Source organism: Balaenoptera ricei, chromosome 3, assembly GCF_028023285.1.
Source record: "Balaenoptera ricei isolate mBalRic1 chromosome 3, mBalRic1.hap2, whole genome shotgun sequence".
NCBI classification, from domain to species: domain Eukaryota; kingdom Metazoa; phylum Chordata; class Mammalia; order Artiodactyla; family Balaenopteridae; genus Balaenoptera; species Balaenoptera ricei.
In genome coordinates this window covers 151,024,978-151,040,719 of record NC_082641.1, presented here as the reverse complement: position 1 = coordinate 151,040,719, position 15,742 = coordinate 151,024,978, and the positions used below count along the sequence as shown (strand labels likewise).

The window sequence follows — 15,742 nt, the reverse complement described above, 5'->3', positions numbered from 1 at the left end:
TGACCTGTGTAATGTTACTGATTTTCTTTTCCTTCCTTCCTCCCTTCCTTCCTTCCTTCCGTCCTTCCTCCCTTCCTTCCTTCCTCCCTCCCTCCCTCCCTCCCTCCCTCCCTCTGTGTGGCATGTGGAATTTTAGTTCCTCGACCAGGGATCAAACCTGTGCCCCCTGCAGTGGAAGTGTGAAGCCCTAACCACTGGACTGCCAGGGGATTCCTGGTCTTTATTTCTTAATGTGTATTCAAGTTACTGTCTAGTATCCTTTATTTCAGCCTGAAGACTCCCTGTTGTTTTTTTTGCAGAGCTGGTCTGCTGCCAACAAATCCTTTCAGTTTTTGCTAATCTGGGAATGTTTTATTTTCTCTTTAATTTTCAAAGGATACTTTTTCCTGGATGTAGAATTCTTGGTTGACACACTCTTCCTTTCATTACTTTCAGTATGTTGTCCCAATGCCTTCTGTCCTCCATGGCTTCTGATAAGAAATCAGTTGTTAAACTTTTTGAGGATACTTGTATGTGATGAGTTGCTTCTTGTTCTTTGAAGATTCTTTTTTTTAAATGTTTTTTAAAAAATATTTATTTATTTATTTTGGCTGCACTGGGTCTTAGTTGCAGCACGTGGGGTCTTAGTTGCAGCATGTGGGATCTTCATTGCAGCATGTGGGACCTTTAGTTGCAGCATGTGGGCTCTTGGTTGCGGCATGTGGACTTCATAGTTGCAGCATGCATGTGGGATCTAGTTCCTCAACCAGTGATAGAACTGGGCCCCCTGCACTGGGAACACAGAGTCTTACCCACCGGACCACCAGGGAAGTCCCTCAAGATTCTTTATCTTTTACTTTTGACAGCTTAATTATGATGCGTCTAGGTGGTGATCTCTGAGTTTGTTGAGTTTCTTGCATGTGTAGATTGATCTTTTTCATGAAATATGAGTTTTCAGCCATTATTTCTTCCAATATTCTTTCTACCCCTTTCTCTCCCTTCTTCTAGGACTCTCATTGTGTGTATATTGGTAATCTTGATAGTGCCCCACTTGAGGCTGTTCATTTTCTTTCATTCGTTTTTTCTTTTATGTTCCTCAGACAAGGTCATCTCAGTTGACCTATCTTCAAGTTCACTGATTCTTTCTTCTGCCTGCTCAAATATGCTATTGAGCCTTTGTAGTGAATTTTTCATTTGTTATTGTACTTTTCAACTCCATAATTTAAAAACTAATTTTCATCTCTTTGTTGAGACTTAATTCTCATTGCTTTGGTTCTTTACACATGATTTCCTTCAGGTTTTTGAACATATTTAAAATAGCTGATTTAAAATCTTTGGCTAATAAGTCCAATGCTTGGGCTTCCTCAGTGACAGTTTCTATTATCTGCCTTTTTTCCCATGTGTGGGCCATACTTTCTTGTTTGTTTGCATGCCTCATAATTTTTGGTTGAAAACTAGACATTTAATATATGGCAACCCTGGAAATCAGATTCTCCCTTTTCCCTCAGGGTTTGTTATTGTTGTTGCTTTTTGTTTACTGACTTTCCTGAACTTATCCTGTAAAGTTTATATTCTTTGTTAGGTGTAGCCACTGAAATCTCTGCTTAATTAGCTTAGTGGTAAGCTAATGATTGGACAGATTTCCTTAACAGCCTAGAATGAGTAAGTCTCCTGTTCTTTGCTAAGTGGCCCTATGTTCAGATTAGGGCTTACTTTCAAAACTCAGGCAGTTTCCTTAGCTCTTACTTCCTTTGTGCACAGAGCCTCAATATTCAGTCATAAGTGGGAGTGTAGGACCTTCTCAGGTCTTTCCTGAATGCACGGCCCTGTGTGTACACAGTTATATGCATATGTGTAACCTTTTAGATCCCCAGAAATATATCATTTTTCCTGGACATCTCATTCTCCAGCTTTGATTAGCTTCTTGGTCCAAATTTTTCATTGCCCCATGCAGGTACAGTGTTTAACAATTGCTGCTGATTGTTTTTGACAAATGCCCCCAGGAAAAGGCTGTTCATACTGGGTTATCTCTAAGTCAGGTCAAATAAGGACAAGCCTTATGAGTAGTATTTTCTAAAGAACTTTCAGATAGGCCAAAAAATGACAATTCTCTGCAGATGGGGCTTTTAAAGAGTACCAACCCTGTTTTGACCCTTCCTATGGCTGCTGAGTTGGTGGCTTTCATTGTATTGCTATCTGTTGGTTTTCAAGGCTACCCTGGAGCTGAGGAGAGGGGGATGGGTCTAGGGTATGCTTAAATACCACATACAGTTTTTTTTTTTTAATGTGTTATTTATTTATTTATTTATTTATTTATTTATGGCTGTGTTGGGTCTTCGTTTCTGTGCAAGGGCTTTCTCTAGTTGTGGCAAACGGGGGCTACTCTTCATCGCGGTGCACGGGCCTCTCACTATCGCGGCCTCTCTTGTTGTGGAGCACAAGCTCCAGACGCGCAGGCTCAGTAATTGTGGCTCACGGGCCCAGTTGCTCCACGGCATGTGGGATATTCCCAGACCAGGGCTCGAACCCGTGTCCCCTGCATTAGCAGGCAGATTCTCAACCACTGCGCCACCAGGGAAGCCCCAGTTTTGTTTTTTTTGTTTTTTTTTTTTACCAAAATTCAGCTATTTTTCTTGAATAAGAAAGAAGAAATGTTCCCTGGATTGTTGCAGGTCTTTGGTTAATTTCCAAAATACTGAAGAAGTTTATTTTGAGTTTTTGCCAATGTTCTCATTGCATTACTGGAGGAGAAGATTTTTGGAAGTCCTTACTCTTCCTTTTCCGATGATATCACTCAGTTATTGGGTCGGCCAAAAAGTTAGTTCAGGTTTTTCTGTAACGTCTTATGGAAAAACCTGAACAAAGCTTTTGGCCAACCCAGTATTTTTTTAAGGCAATATGAATAATAATGTTTTTATTCATGTAGTTATGCATTTCTGGTGCTCCCCATTCCTTTATGTAGATTCATATTTCCATCTGTTATCATTTTATTTCTGCCCAAAGGATTTTTTAAAAAAAATTTTTGGCTGCGTTGGATCTTTGCTTTGCACGGGCTTTCTCTAGTTGTGGCGAGCGGGGGCTGCTCTTCGTTGCGGTGCATGTGCTTCTCACTGCGGTGGCTTCTTTTGTTGCAGAGCACGGGCTCTAGGCACGCGGGCTTCAGTAGTTGTGGCATGCAGGCTCAGTAGTTGTGGCTCACAGGCTCTAGAGCGCAGGCTCAGTAGTTGTGGTGCACAGGCTTAGTTGCTCCGTGGCATGTGGGATCTTCCCGGACCAGGGATTGAACCCATGTCCCCTGCATTGGCAGGCGGATTCTTAACCACTGCGCCACCAGGGAAGTCCCCAAAGGACTTCTAATATTTCCTGTGGTGCAGGTATGTAGGTGATGAATTCTTTCAGTTCTTATATGATTGATAAGGTCTTTAAGTCATCTCTGCATCTATGTTTATGAGGCATATTTGTTGAGAGTTTTCTTATATTTGTCTGGTGTTGTTATCAGTGCAGTCATGGCCTCATAAATTGACTTAGTGTTCCCTTCTCTTTTGTTTTCTGAAACTGATTGTGAGTAATTAGTATTATCTCTTCCTTGTATGTTGATAGAATTCAGTAATGAAACCATTTGGACTTGGAGTTTTCTTTGTTGCAACAATGCAATGTCTTTAGTATATAGACAGCTAGTATATACAGAGCTAGTCAAGTTATCATTTTCTTCGTGAATAGATAGATATTCCTTTGTTATCCCTTTAGTGTCTGTTGGGTCTATAGTGATATTACCTCTTTCATTCCTGATATTGGTAGTACTTGTCTTCTTTTTTTCTTGATCAGTCTAGGTAGAGATTTATCAGTTAGATATTTTTAAAGAATCAGCTTTTACTTTTATGATTTTTCTGTATTTTTCTGTTTTCAATTTCTTTGGTTTCTGCTCTTTATTATTTTCTTTCTTAAGGTTACTTTGAGTTTAATTTGTTCATTTAGTCTTAAGGTAGAAGCCTGCTTTATTGATTTGAGACTTTTCTAATGGAAGCATTTTAATGCTATAAGTTTTTGTCTGAGCAGGTTTTTTAGCAGCATCCTAGAGTTTTTTTTTCTTCTTTTTTAAAAAACTATTTATTTATATATTTTTGGCTGCATTGGGTCTTCATTGCTGTGCACGGGCTTTCTCTAGTTGCGGCGAGTGGGGGCTACTCTTCGTTGTGGTGCGCGGGCTTCTCACTGCGGTGGCTTCTCTTGTTGCGGAGCACGGGCTCTAGGCACGCGGGCTTCAGTAGTGGTGGCATGCGGGCTCAGTAGTTGTGGCTCATGGGCTCTACAGCACAAGTTCAGTAGCTGTGGCGCATGGGCTTAGCTGCTCCGCAGCATGTGGGATCTTCCCGGACCAGGGCTCGAACCCGTGTCCCCTGCATTGGCAGGCAGATTCATAACCACTGCGCCACCAGGGAAGTCCATCCTGGAGTTTTGATATATTGTATTTTCATTTTCATTCCATTCAAGTTATTTTCTAATTTCCCTTTGACTCATGACTTATTTATATGTGTATTATTTAATTTATAGTTATTTGGGGATTTTCCATGTGTCTTTATGTTATTAATTTCTAATTTAATTTAATTATGGTTGTAGAGCATACTTTGTATGACTTCTTTTAAGGTTTATATAATCTGTCTTGGTGAATGGCCCTGTATATGCACTTGGTAAGAACGTATGTTCTCTTTTTGTTGGGTGGGGTGTTGTATCATTGTCATTTAAGTCAAGTTTGTTGATAATGTTCAGGTCTTCTGTATTCTTGATGATTTTCTGGCTTCTTGTTCTATGAGTTACTCATAGAAGAATTTAACGTATTTAAGTATAATTGTAGGATGGTCTATTTCTCCTTTAATTCAATCAGTTTTTGCTTCATGCACTTCGAAACTCTTGTTAGGTGCATACACATTTATGATTGTTATATCTTCTTGGTAAATTGGCCGGTTTTTTTTAATTAATTAATTAATTAATTAATTATTTATTTATTTATTTATTTATTTATTTATGGCTGTGTTGGGTCTTTGTTGCAGTGCATGGGCTTTCTCTAGTTGCTGCGAGTGGGGGCTACTCTTTGTTGTGGTGCTCAGGCTTCTCATTGCAGCGGCTTCTCTTGTTGCGGAGCACGGGCTCTAGGCACACGGGCTTCAGTAGTTGTGGCGCACAGGCTTAGCTGCTCTGCGGCATGTGGGATCTTCCTGGCCTGGGGCTTGAACCCGTGTCCCCTGCAATGGCAGGCAGATTCTTAACCCCTGCACCACCAGGGAAGCCCTAAATTGGGTGTTTTTTCATTATTTAATGTTCTTTTAAAATGTTATTGCTGATTTATTAACTCTTTGTTCCAAATAAGCACTATCCCACAGATGAGAGTTTAAGTAATAACTGTTCAATACTTCTGTTGCTTTTGTTTTGAGTTTTCCAGATCTCCGTTCAGTTGTTGTGTTCTAAATTGTAGATGGTCCCAACAAGCTTCAATGCTCAGGATTGGCGTTGGAATCCGGACATGGGGATATATGAGGATTAGGTATGTGCCTAAAAGCCATACCTAAAGAGGACTCTGAAAGTGGGAGTTTGAGTAGCAAGGATTCAGCTTGTGAATTATCTGCTTTGTATCTTAAATGTATAATTCCTTAATCTTTTATTAAAATCAAATATGGGGAGCTTCAACAGTTGTGTAAACATAATGGTAAATGAGTACACATGTACTTCCCATGTAAATTTGTAGCCAACGTTTTGCTGTATTCACATTTTTTCTCTCTTTTGTATGTGTGTATATGTATGTTTTGTATATATACAGGCACACTCTCCATTTTAACAGCTGAACCAATGAAAGTTGTAGGCATCGTAACACTTATAAAAATTTCAGCATGCCTCTACTTTATGAATAAGGCTATTTTGCTGTGTCATTACAATACTTTTTCATACCTAGGAAAATTTTATATATATATTTTTAAATTGTACATTTTACTTATTTATTTATTAAAAAAATATTTTCTTTCTTTATTTATTTTGGCTGCGTTGGATCTTTGTTGCTGCACGCAGGCTTTCTCTACTTGGCGAATGGGGGCTACTCTTCGTTCTGGTGCTCAGGCTTCTCATTGTGGTGGCTTCTCTTGTTCCGGAGCGCGGGCTCTAGGCATGTGGGCTCAGTAGTTGTGGCTCGTGGGCTCTAGAGCGCAGGCTCAGTAGTTGTGGCGCGTGGGCTTAGTTGCTCCGTGGCATGTGGGATCTTCCCGGACCAGGGCTCGAACCCATGTCTCCTGCATTGGCAGGTGGATTCTTAACCACTGCGCCACCAGGGGATTCCCCTAGGAAAATTTTAAAGTAATTTCTTAATGACATCTATTATCTATTCTTATTTAGATTTATCTAGTTGTCCCAGATTATCTTTTATAACTTTTTTCCATACCAGGTTCCAACCAAAGTTCATATTTTGTCTCATTTGGTGTAGACCAGTGTTTCTCAACTGGGGACAGTTTTGCCCTCCAGGGGATGTTTGGCAATGTCTGAAAATGTTTTAACTTTTTCCTTTAGTCTTTGTATTTGCTATAAATGAGAAGTTAGGTTTAGAAGTTTAATTAGAGTCAAGTTAAACATTTTGGGTAAGAACACTTCATCTTTGTCTTGTTTACTTCATATTGCAGCACATCAGGGGGCTAAGTTTGGTCACTTGGTTAAAGTAATGAATGTCAGGTATCTACAGTGTAATTTCTCCTTAGCAGTTCACAATATTTTGGGGTGATCCTCTGACACCCTACGTATCCTGTTACCCATGATGCTTTAGTATATTTATTGATAATCCTTACCTGAATCAGTTATGGGGTTCTAAAGAATGATTCTTTTAAATATGTCATTCTTTTCTTTGTTTATTACCAGCATTTGTCAGTAAGAAAGAGCCTTTCTTCTCTTATTTTTCCCTTTTATTTATTTAAAAAAACTTTTATTTATTTAATTTTATTTATTTTTGGCTGCATTGGGTCTTCGTTGCTGCACGCGGGCTTTCTCTAGTTGTGGTGAGCGGGGGCTACTCTTCGTTGCGGTGCACGGGCTTCTCGTTGGGTGGCTTCTCCTGTTGCAGAGTATGGGCTCTAGGCACGCGGGCTTCAGTAGTTGTGGCACGCGGGCTCAGTAGTTGTGGCTCGTGGGCTCTAGGGCGCAGACTCAGTAGCTGTGGTGCATGGGCTTAGTTGCTCCGCAGCATGTGGGATCTTCCTGGACCAGGGCTCAAACCCGCGTCCCCTGCATTAGCGGGCAGATTCTTAACCACTGTGCCACCAGGGAAGCCCTATTTTTCCCTTTTAGTATTAGTAGTGATTTACGAATTTTTATTTATTCAGTATTTTAAAGTCCATTTCAGTCATTATTTTTGATGCTGCAAAATTGATGCAGACATCTCCTTCAAACTGACTCCTTTGTGCCTTTGAAGTGATCTCATTAATATTAGTCTTTTGAGCACTTTCTTGCTTTCTTGGCACAACCAGATGTTCCAGCCTTGCTTTGAATTTTCCCAGCTCTAATTTTAGAAATAGCCGTTTCTCTGAATAGCCCTAGGACCTTTTCAGTGGGGAAAGGTGTTTAAAACTAAGATCTGGGAGCTAGGTATGCTCAGTGCTACTGGGTTGTTGTTCTTTCTAAGCCCTTTTAGTCAACAGAGCTATAAAATACTTTTTATCATTAGATTACAAGTTCCTATTGCTATTTCTAATTCAAAAAAATCTGTTTTCCTGTCTTTTTATTTTATATTTTATATTTAATTTTTTCTTCCCTTTCATAAAAAAATCTTGGTTTCTATTGATGTTAATGTAGTTCCTTACTTGCTTTATCCTACAGTAAACATCAAATGTTTTAGAATTATAGTAATTAGTATTGTACATGAATTCTTAGTATTTTAACATACAGAGTAAAGTTTAAGATATCTTTGTAGTATGTTTTTTCTCCCTTAGAATTTATCCCACTAAAGATGTATAGTCAGAGTATCATGTTCAAAATTAACTTGAAATCATTATTTTTTAATTTGTATAGTAATTTTTTTTTTAACCATATAGTACTGCATCTCAGTCATACTTTTTTTTTTTTTTTTTTTAACTTTTGGGTTTATTTATTTATTTATTTGTGGCAGTGTTGGGTCTTCGTCTCTGTGCGAGGGCTTTCTCCAGCTGCAGCAAGTGGGGGCCACTCTTCATCGCGGTGCGCGGGCCTCTCACTATCGCGGCCTCTCCCGTTGCGGAGCACAGGCTCCAGACGCGCAGGCTCAGCAATTGTGGCTCACGGGCCTAGTTGCTCCGCGGCACGTGGGATCCTCCCAGACCAGGACTCCAACCCGCGTCTCCCGCACCAGCAGGCAGACTCTCAACCACTGCGCCACCAGGGAAGCCCTGTATAGTAATTTTAACACTTGGTATACAGTTAGGTTGATTTGTTTCTTTTAATTAATTATTTGTTTACTTTTGTGTGTGTTGGGTCTTTGTTGCTGCGCGCGGGCTTTCTCTGGTTGCAGCAAGAGGGGGGGCTACTCTTCAATGCGGTGCACGGGCTTCTCACCGCGGTGACTTCTCTTTGTTGTGGAGCACGGGCTCTAGGCGCACGGGCTTCAGTAGTTGTGGCTCGCAGGCTCTAGAGCGCAGGCTCAGTAGTTGTGGTGCACAGGCTTAGTTGCTCCACGGCATGTGGGATCTTCCTGGACCAGGGATCGCACCCGTGTCCCTTGCATTGGCAGGCGGATTCTTAACCATTGCGCCACCAGGGAAGTCCCACGTATGTATTTTAGTATCAACTCATCTAGCATGAGAAAAAGTTTTGAAAAAATTATTTTCACTGGAATCATGTTAAATGTAGGTGTTAACTTTAGAAGGATTGACATTTTTATAATGTCGAAGTCCAAGTACAAGAGATGTCTTCATTTTGTTCAAGTCTACTTTTGCATCTTTCAGGGGTTTTAAAAAAGTTTTCCTGAGTTGTTGCATTCCGAGTATTATATCTTTTATGTTTCTATGATATTTATTTATTTATTTTTGGCTGTGTTGGGTCTTTGTTTCTGTGCAAGGGCTTTCTCTAGTTGCGGTGAGCGGGGGCCACTCTTCATCGCGGTGCGTGGGCCTCTCACTGTCGCGGCCTCTTTTGTTGTGGAGCACAGGCTCCAGACACGCAGGCTCAGTAGTTGTGGCTCATGGGCCTAGTTACTCCGCGGCATGTGGGATCTTCCCAGACCAGGGCTCGAACCCGTGTCCCCTGCATTAGCAGGCAGATTCTCAACCACTGCGCCACCAGGGAAGTCCCTATGTTTCTATTATAAACAGGACCTTTTCATCCATTGCATCTTCTCGCTGGGTAGTTTATGTATATAAGAAGGCCTACATTTTATATCCTGTTACTATGTTAATTTCTTTTATCATTTCATTTTAGCACTGATTTTCTTGTATTTTCCAGTCATACCATCATATCATTTGCATTTAGAGATGGTTTTCTTCCTTTCTGTTTCTAATTGTTTTGTTCTGTCTGCTTGTGCTGGCTAGTACTTTCAACACAGTGTTAGATAGTAGTGGAAATTGTGGGCATCCTTGATTTGTGTGTGCTTCCCTCCCCCAAACTGCCCATAAATTGAGAGAAGAAAAGGCCCCTGCATTCCAAAGAATGTAATGCTGGATAAAGCCATTCCCCACCTCCCTACCCCCCAGTAGAATGAACCATCTGAAAGTTTAATGTATTACTTAAAAGGTACAGTGTGCTGGTGTTAGGTGACCATATTCTTAGTCCCAATTTTATGTAATGTTGCCCTTTTTAATAAAGTTGTTTTGTGTGTGTGATTTAATTGTATGTTTTTGTAACATTTCTAATAAGGCTCATCCATTAAAAAAGTCTTTGAAACATTATGTTGCAGTTAGGCTTTCCTGTTGCCTGTTTGTATGCTCAGACCATTGGTAAGTAGACTTATACTCTGAGAAACAGGGCCAGGAAGTCGATATGAGGTCATTATGTTGATTTTTTTCCCCCCTCAATAAAGGTAGCTCAAACAACATTAGAAATTATTATATATGCCTTTAAAATTATGCTCTAGTTGCTTAAGTTTTATAAACTTTAGGGTAGAAGTATAATCAAAGTTCTCATTTCTATTTATTATAAAATTGTAGCATTAAAAAATGATGTATCTAAGTTACTTAAGTAGGTATGCATACATGTGATCTTTAGTGCCTAATGTGGTATAGATGCTGAGTACTTTGTAAGTTGAAGCTGACAGGCCAGAAAACTGCATTACCTCTTTCCTTATACGGTTCTTCTTCGGTGAGCCTATCTCCAAAGAAATGAATTAGGTGGTAAATTGGATGGAGTTGGGGAGCTGGTGCTGCTTGGTTAGTTTTTCCTTTGTCCTACCAGAGACATTCCATTGGTCATAATGAAGCCCGTGAAAGATGGATGAGTGATACTAGAAAAACAGCTCAACACATGCTTTATTTTGAGTGAACCTTCATAATTGATTTGGTTTGTACAAGAAAACACACTTCTCAGCTCTGGTAAGACATGGAGTGCTATAATGGAAAGAGAGCTCTGGCCTTTGAATCTAGTCATCTGGGTTCTGGTCTTGGCTCTTTTTGACCTTGAGCAAGTCATTTATCCTCGTTAGGTCTTCTGTCAAATAGTAAGGTTGCTCATACCATCTAAGGTCTCTTCCACCTCTAAATTCTCAGACAGTAGAGCAGATATGGGTTTGGTATTGACTGTTGGCATGTTACTGCTCGTATTTTAGGCATTTTAAGCCCCATATCCCTGTTTTTATTTTGGCAGTTAGTGCCTTAGGGAATATATGTGTGCATATGTGTATATATAGTGTATTCTAAATTTACGTGAGAATAAAATATTTTACAACTATCCTTTTAGGCTAGCACAATCTGTTACAGAAGGGTTCTGTAGGATCTATTCTTAACTCTTGAAGTGACAGAAAAATTTCCCTTTCATTTTCACGATGTTAAGACTCTAATCAATCTAAAATAGGTGCATTATCCCAGTCCTATACTGTGTTTCTTTAAAGTCTTCAGAATTCTTCTGAACAACATTTTTCCCTTTGATTGTGATCTTTTTAAATATTCAGTTTTTTTTCCCTGAATGTTGTGTTAGGAAAACTCTTGGAGTTTTCAGTTTGTTAAAGCTATTATTTCTTGAGTCATATCTCGATATCTACAGTACCTGTGCATTAATGGCCTCTCCTTCCTTCATTTGAAGAGTCCCAATATTAGATCAGTTTTCAGAAGAGGAACCAAAAGCAGGAAAACAATTACAAACATACTTCACTTTGGAGATCATTGTTTTTTACCAATAAAATGTCAAAATGAGTTGCAAAATGCATTCAGTTGTGGAGTAAAAATATTTAAGATTGTGTTTCTTATCGATATTTAGCTCTGAGAAGCAAATCTTTCTTGGGGTTTTTACATGTTAGATCTATTTATTTGTCACATCTTTGGGAAGAAATGTTGAAAGGTTACAAGGAAAGAGAAGATAAGGAGTAGATGAATGTGATCAAGAGGCTTCTGAGAGGGTGAGTTTTTGGCAAAGTTTTGAAAGTAAATGTGTATTGATAGGGAAAAAAGGGTGTTTTCTGAAATAACTTAGATTTTTTAAAAAAAATTAATTGCTTTATTAATCTTTTGTTTCTTGTATGTTAAACCATGGAATTAAACTTAGTATGGTTGGATGCCTATAATTTAAAGATTTAGAAACAAATTTGGGGAATAAGAACTGTTTCCTGTCTTTCTTTTTTTGGCCACACCACATGGCGTGTGGGATCTTAGTTCCTAGACCAGGGTTCAAACCCACGCCCCCTGCATTGGAAGGGTGGCATCGTAACCACTGGACCACCAGGGAAGTCCCTGTTTCCTGTCTTTAAATTTATTGTTAGAGCATAGTAGTTAGTTCCAGATAGTATGATTGATACTGAACATCTCTCTCTTGGTATCAGGAGTCAGAAGATGTGTGAAACGGATAAATCCGAAAGTGTCAGAGCATAAAATGTAATCCAATTGAGTATATACATTTTATGACTTATTTCATAATAATTGAAAATGATTGAGTTGGTGCAGACATAGCTACTTACCTGCTAGGCCGATTTCTGTGTTATAAGTATTTTAGAAATACAGGTTTGTGATATCAGCTAAAATCAAAGCACAGATTTGGTGAGCAAATTCCTAAAAAATGTACACTGATAAATTCATAGGAAGTACATGATAATCATAGAACAGTTCTTTTTTAAGTCAAGGAAGGTACTTTGTTTTATGGTCTCAGAATGTCAGGTTCTGTTCAGAAATCATGGAAAGAAAAAAGACTTAGTCTGTGTATTTTTGCAAAAATGTTTGAAGATTTAAAAATTCATATATACTTCCAAAGTTATTTTTATTTAACAAGCACTTATTTGTAGTTTTGTTATATATCTATCATTATTGTAAGTGCTATACAGTGTTAATTTATTAAATCCTCATAACAACCTTAAATGTTTTCATGAATATAAATATTTCAGGATTATAGTTTAAATGCTTTTGCTAAATTTTCATTTTCTTCCCCAGGTAGTTTATTTAACAAAAGTAACTTAGACAATAAACCACATTTAGTTTAACATGAAACTTTTAACCTCATATTTTGTAGTGAAAATTCTGTACTGCTCAGTGGTTTCACTAAAATAATATTTTATGTTGCAAAGATTTAAGTATTTTTTAAAAATATTTATTTATTTATTTGGTTGTGCTGGGTTTTAGCTGCGGCACATGGGCTCCTTAGTTGTGGCATGCATGTGGGATCTAGTTCCCTGACCAGGGCTTGAACCCGGGCTCCCTGCATTGGGAGCACGGAGTCCTATCCAATGTGCCGCCAGGGAAGTCCCAAGACTTAAGTATTCTTATAGTGGACATTTGATAGGCAGATATTCTCCATTACATATGTTTGTGATATAGGGAAAGCAGAGACCTAGGCGGAAGTAAAAGTAAGCTTTACTTACATGTCACAAGCATTCATTTTGTCTTATTTACTTTTACAGAAAGTAATTACTTTGGAACTGTTGGCAGCATACAGATTTGAAAATGCATTTAGAGTAATGATTATCCCTAAGCAGCATAATGTATCATCTGTACTTTTTTTTTTTTTTTTAATTTATTTATTTAGTTTTGGCTGCGTTGGGTCTTCATTGCTGCGTGTGGGCTTTCTCTAGTTGTGGCGAGCGGGGGCTACTCTTCGTTGTGGTGCACGGGCTTCTCATTGCGGTGGCTTCTCTTGTTGCGGAGCACGGGCTCTAGGCGCACGGGCTTCAGTAGTTGTGGCACGCGGGCTCAGTAGTTGTGACTCACGGGCTCTAGAGCGCAGGCTCAGCAGTTGTGGCGCACAGGCTTAGTTGCTCCGCAGCACTTGGGATCTTCCCGGACCAGGGCTCGAACCCGTGTCCCCTGCATTGGCAGGCGGATTCTTAAGCACTGTGCCACCAGGAAAGTCCCATCTATACTTTTTATTTGACTTTATTCTTATGCCTTCTGCAGATGGGGGGAGATAAAATAAAGCTGTCATATTTGTAAGGAAGGTGCTTTTACTTTTTCCAAAGTATTTTCTGCCTTCACTGTGAGCTAGTTTTTCTGTTGGGTTCTTCTCTTTGAGGGCCTTTCAGTTTCCTTTGCTTAAGTACCGCGATCGTGGAGGTTTTGTTGTTGTCTTTGCCTTTGCGTTGCGATTCTTCCACAATGGCAGAATTATATCAACTTTCTCTCTCGTACATTTAATACATATGACATTAGACAATTCTCTGGAACTATTCAAGTAGACATGAAATTTTATTCAAATAGGTATTTATTTGAGTATTGAATTAGATACCTATTCAAATAGGTATACACTTGTGATGTCTTATCTTCCACTCCCTACTCAGTAAACTAATAGTGAATGTTGTCTTTAAACTGTTTCTGACTCATCTAAAGGTTAATGTAGCAGAAAATAAAATTTACCTTTAATTTTACCTTGGTGGTGGAATCAGTAGGGGGTGGAATATGATTATCTGACATATTCTGAACACCTTTGGGTGTTCTGAAGGTGAGGGGATGAGACCTGATGTGCTGCCTTGAAATAAGGTGGCCAGATTGGGTGAAGAGAGCATGGTTTACTCCAAGTGTCAAACCAGATACACTTTGCAGCATGAATTGGTCCCGTCATCTTGAAATATAGCCTGGTATAGGATGTAGAGATTGCCTAGGGGCTAGAGTTATTTTGTTTTATTTCTGTTATGAGTAACCCAAATTTCATCTGGCCCTGGGCCAGTGAGGGAGTGGTTGATTTCAGGGATTCTTTAGAACCATTTTGAGAGTAATTTCTTTTAAATTAGTATTCTTCCTGCAATTAAATATAGAACATTGAATTTTGACATACACCCTCTCCCTCCTACCCACTCTGTCATTTATTTCACACCCACTCTTACCCAACACTCCATGGAGCTTCAGTTTTCTTTTTACCTGTTCTTCCATCTGTTTAACAATTTCTTATCTATGGCTCTGTGTAAGATAAGAATGTCTCTGTATGTCAGTATGAGATCAGTGATCATATGCCAGGTAAGTATCTGGGTGCAAAGAAGCTGCCTCAGACTCGTTATAGCACTACTTCTACATTCTCTAAGGAGCCATGCTGCCTCTTAGAGCAAAAAAGGAGTGGACTCTTACCCTCTTTTTTCTTCTCCTCTTGGATTAAAACTAGAGTAGGGTGTTGTAGTTCTTCTCCTTGCGTTTGGGCACTTCTCCTTTGGCCCAGTATCAAGGATCGCCTGTTCCAATCCTGGTCCCTCCAAAGAGTAAAGCACTACCTCTCTCCCTCATCCCTTTCTAAATTAGCTCCTATATTTGAGTTTCAGAGAAAGATATTCACAGTTCTTAGACTCATGTCCAGAACAGGGTGCGAGAGGAAGCTTTTCTATGATCAGGTTTCCTTGTGGATCTGGTGGTTTGGCTGTTATTCCTTTGGATACCACAAAGTAGTCTTTTCCCTCTTTGAGATTTCTCAGTTCCTGCTTTCCGGCTTCATATGTTCAAGGGTCCTGAGATTCAAGGACCCTTGAACATATGCCATTTGGTTTCTCCTAGTGTCTCACCTCTCTTTTATGCTATCCTTTGACTCTTTTTAAATTCTGCCACTGCTGTCTGATGGAACACTTACTAGGATTTTTCTCGGTAATTTAAAAAATTCTCCTTTGGAGAAGGCAGACTGAATGGAAAAGAGCTACTAACTTGTCACTGGAAGATTTGGGTAGAGCCACCTAATGTCTCCATTTGCTCTTGTAGATCTAAAATAAAATAGGTTAGGGGAATTCAGAACGCAAGAGTTAGCTAGTGGGCCAACTTCCAACTATAATTTTGATGAAAGAACCAAAGAAGAATGACCAGATAGCTATTAAAACATCTTTTATAAATTTTGGTTTTGATGTCAGCCTTTTATTTTTCTTCTCAGTCGCTTTAGGTCGTAACCAGCCTTTGAAAAAGGAGAAACCCAAATGGAAAAGCGATTATCCCATGACAGATGGACAACTGCGCAGCAAGAGAGATGAATTTTGGGATACTGCACCAGCTTTTGAAGGCCGTAAAGAGATTTGGGATGCCTTGAAGGCTGCAGCACATGCTTTTGAAAGCAACGATCATGAACTGGCGCAGGCAATCATTGATGGTGCGAACATAACGTTACCACATGGTAGGTTTGGTTGTTGTCAAGGACAGAGCGGGACATCATCAGCTCCTTTCTAATGGCAAGA

At 39.4% G+C, this 15,742-nt stretch overlaps 1 protein-coding gene across 4 annotated transcripts in view; it reads left to right on the top strand.

Annotated features, from left to right (window-relative positions):
• The window catches only part of UBTD2 (ubiquitin domain containing 2), a 58,904-nt gene that overhangs the window by 27,922 nt on the left and 15,240 nt on the right, over nucleotides 1-15,742 (top strand). For 2 of the 4 annotated variants that reach the window (XM_059919639.1, XM_059919637.1), the window contains exon 2: nucleotides 15,445-15,681. The exons of 1 other annotated variant lie outside the window; for it this stretch is intronic. In XM_059919639.1, coding sequence (XP_059775622.1) covers nucleotides 15,507-15,681 — 175 coding nt within the window. In that variant the 5' untranslated portion in view covers nucleotides 15,445-15,506. Of the gene's footprint in view, nucleotides 1-5,495; nucleotides 5,519-15,444; nucleotides 15,682-15,742 lie in introns of those variants that run through there. One more of the 4 variants, XM_059919640.1, reaches the window with a different exon arrangement.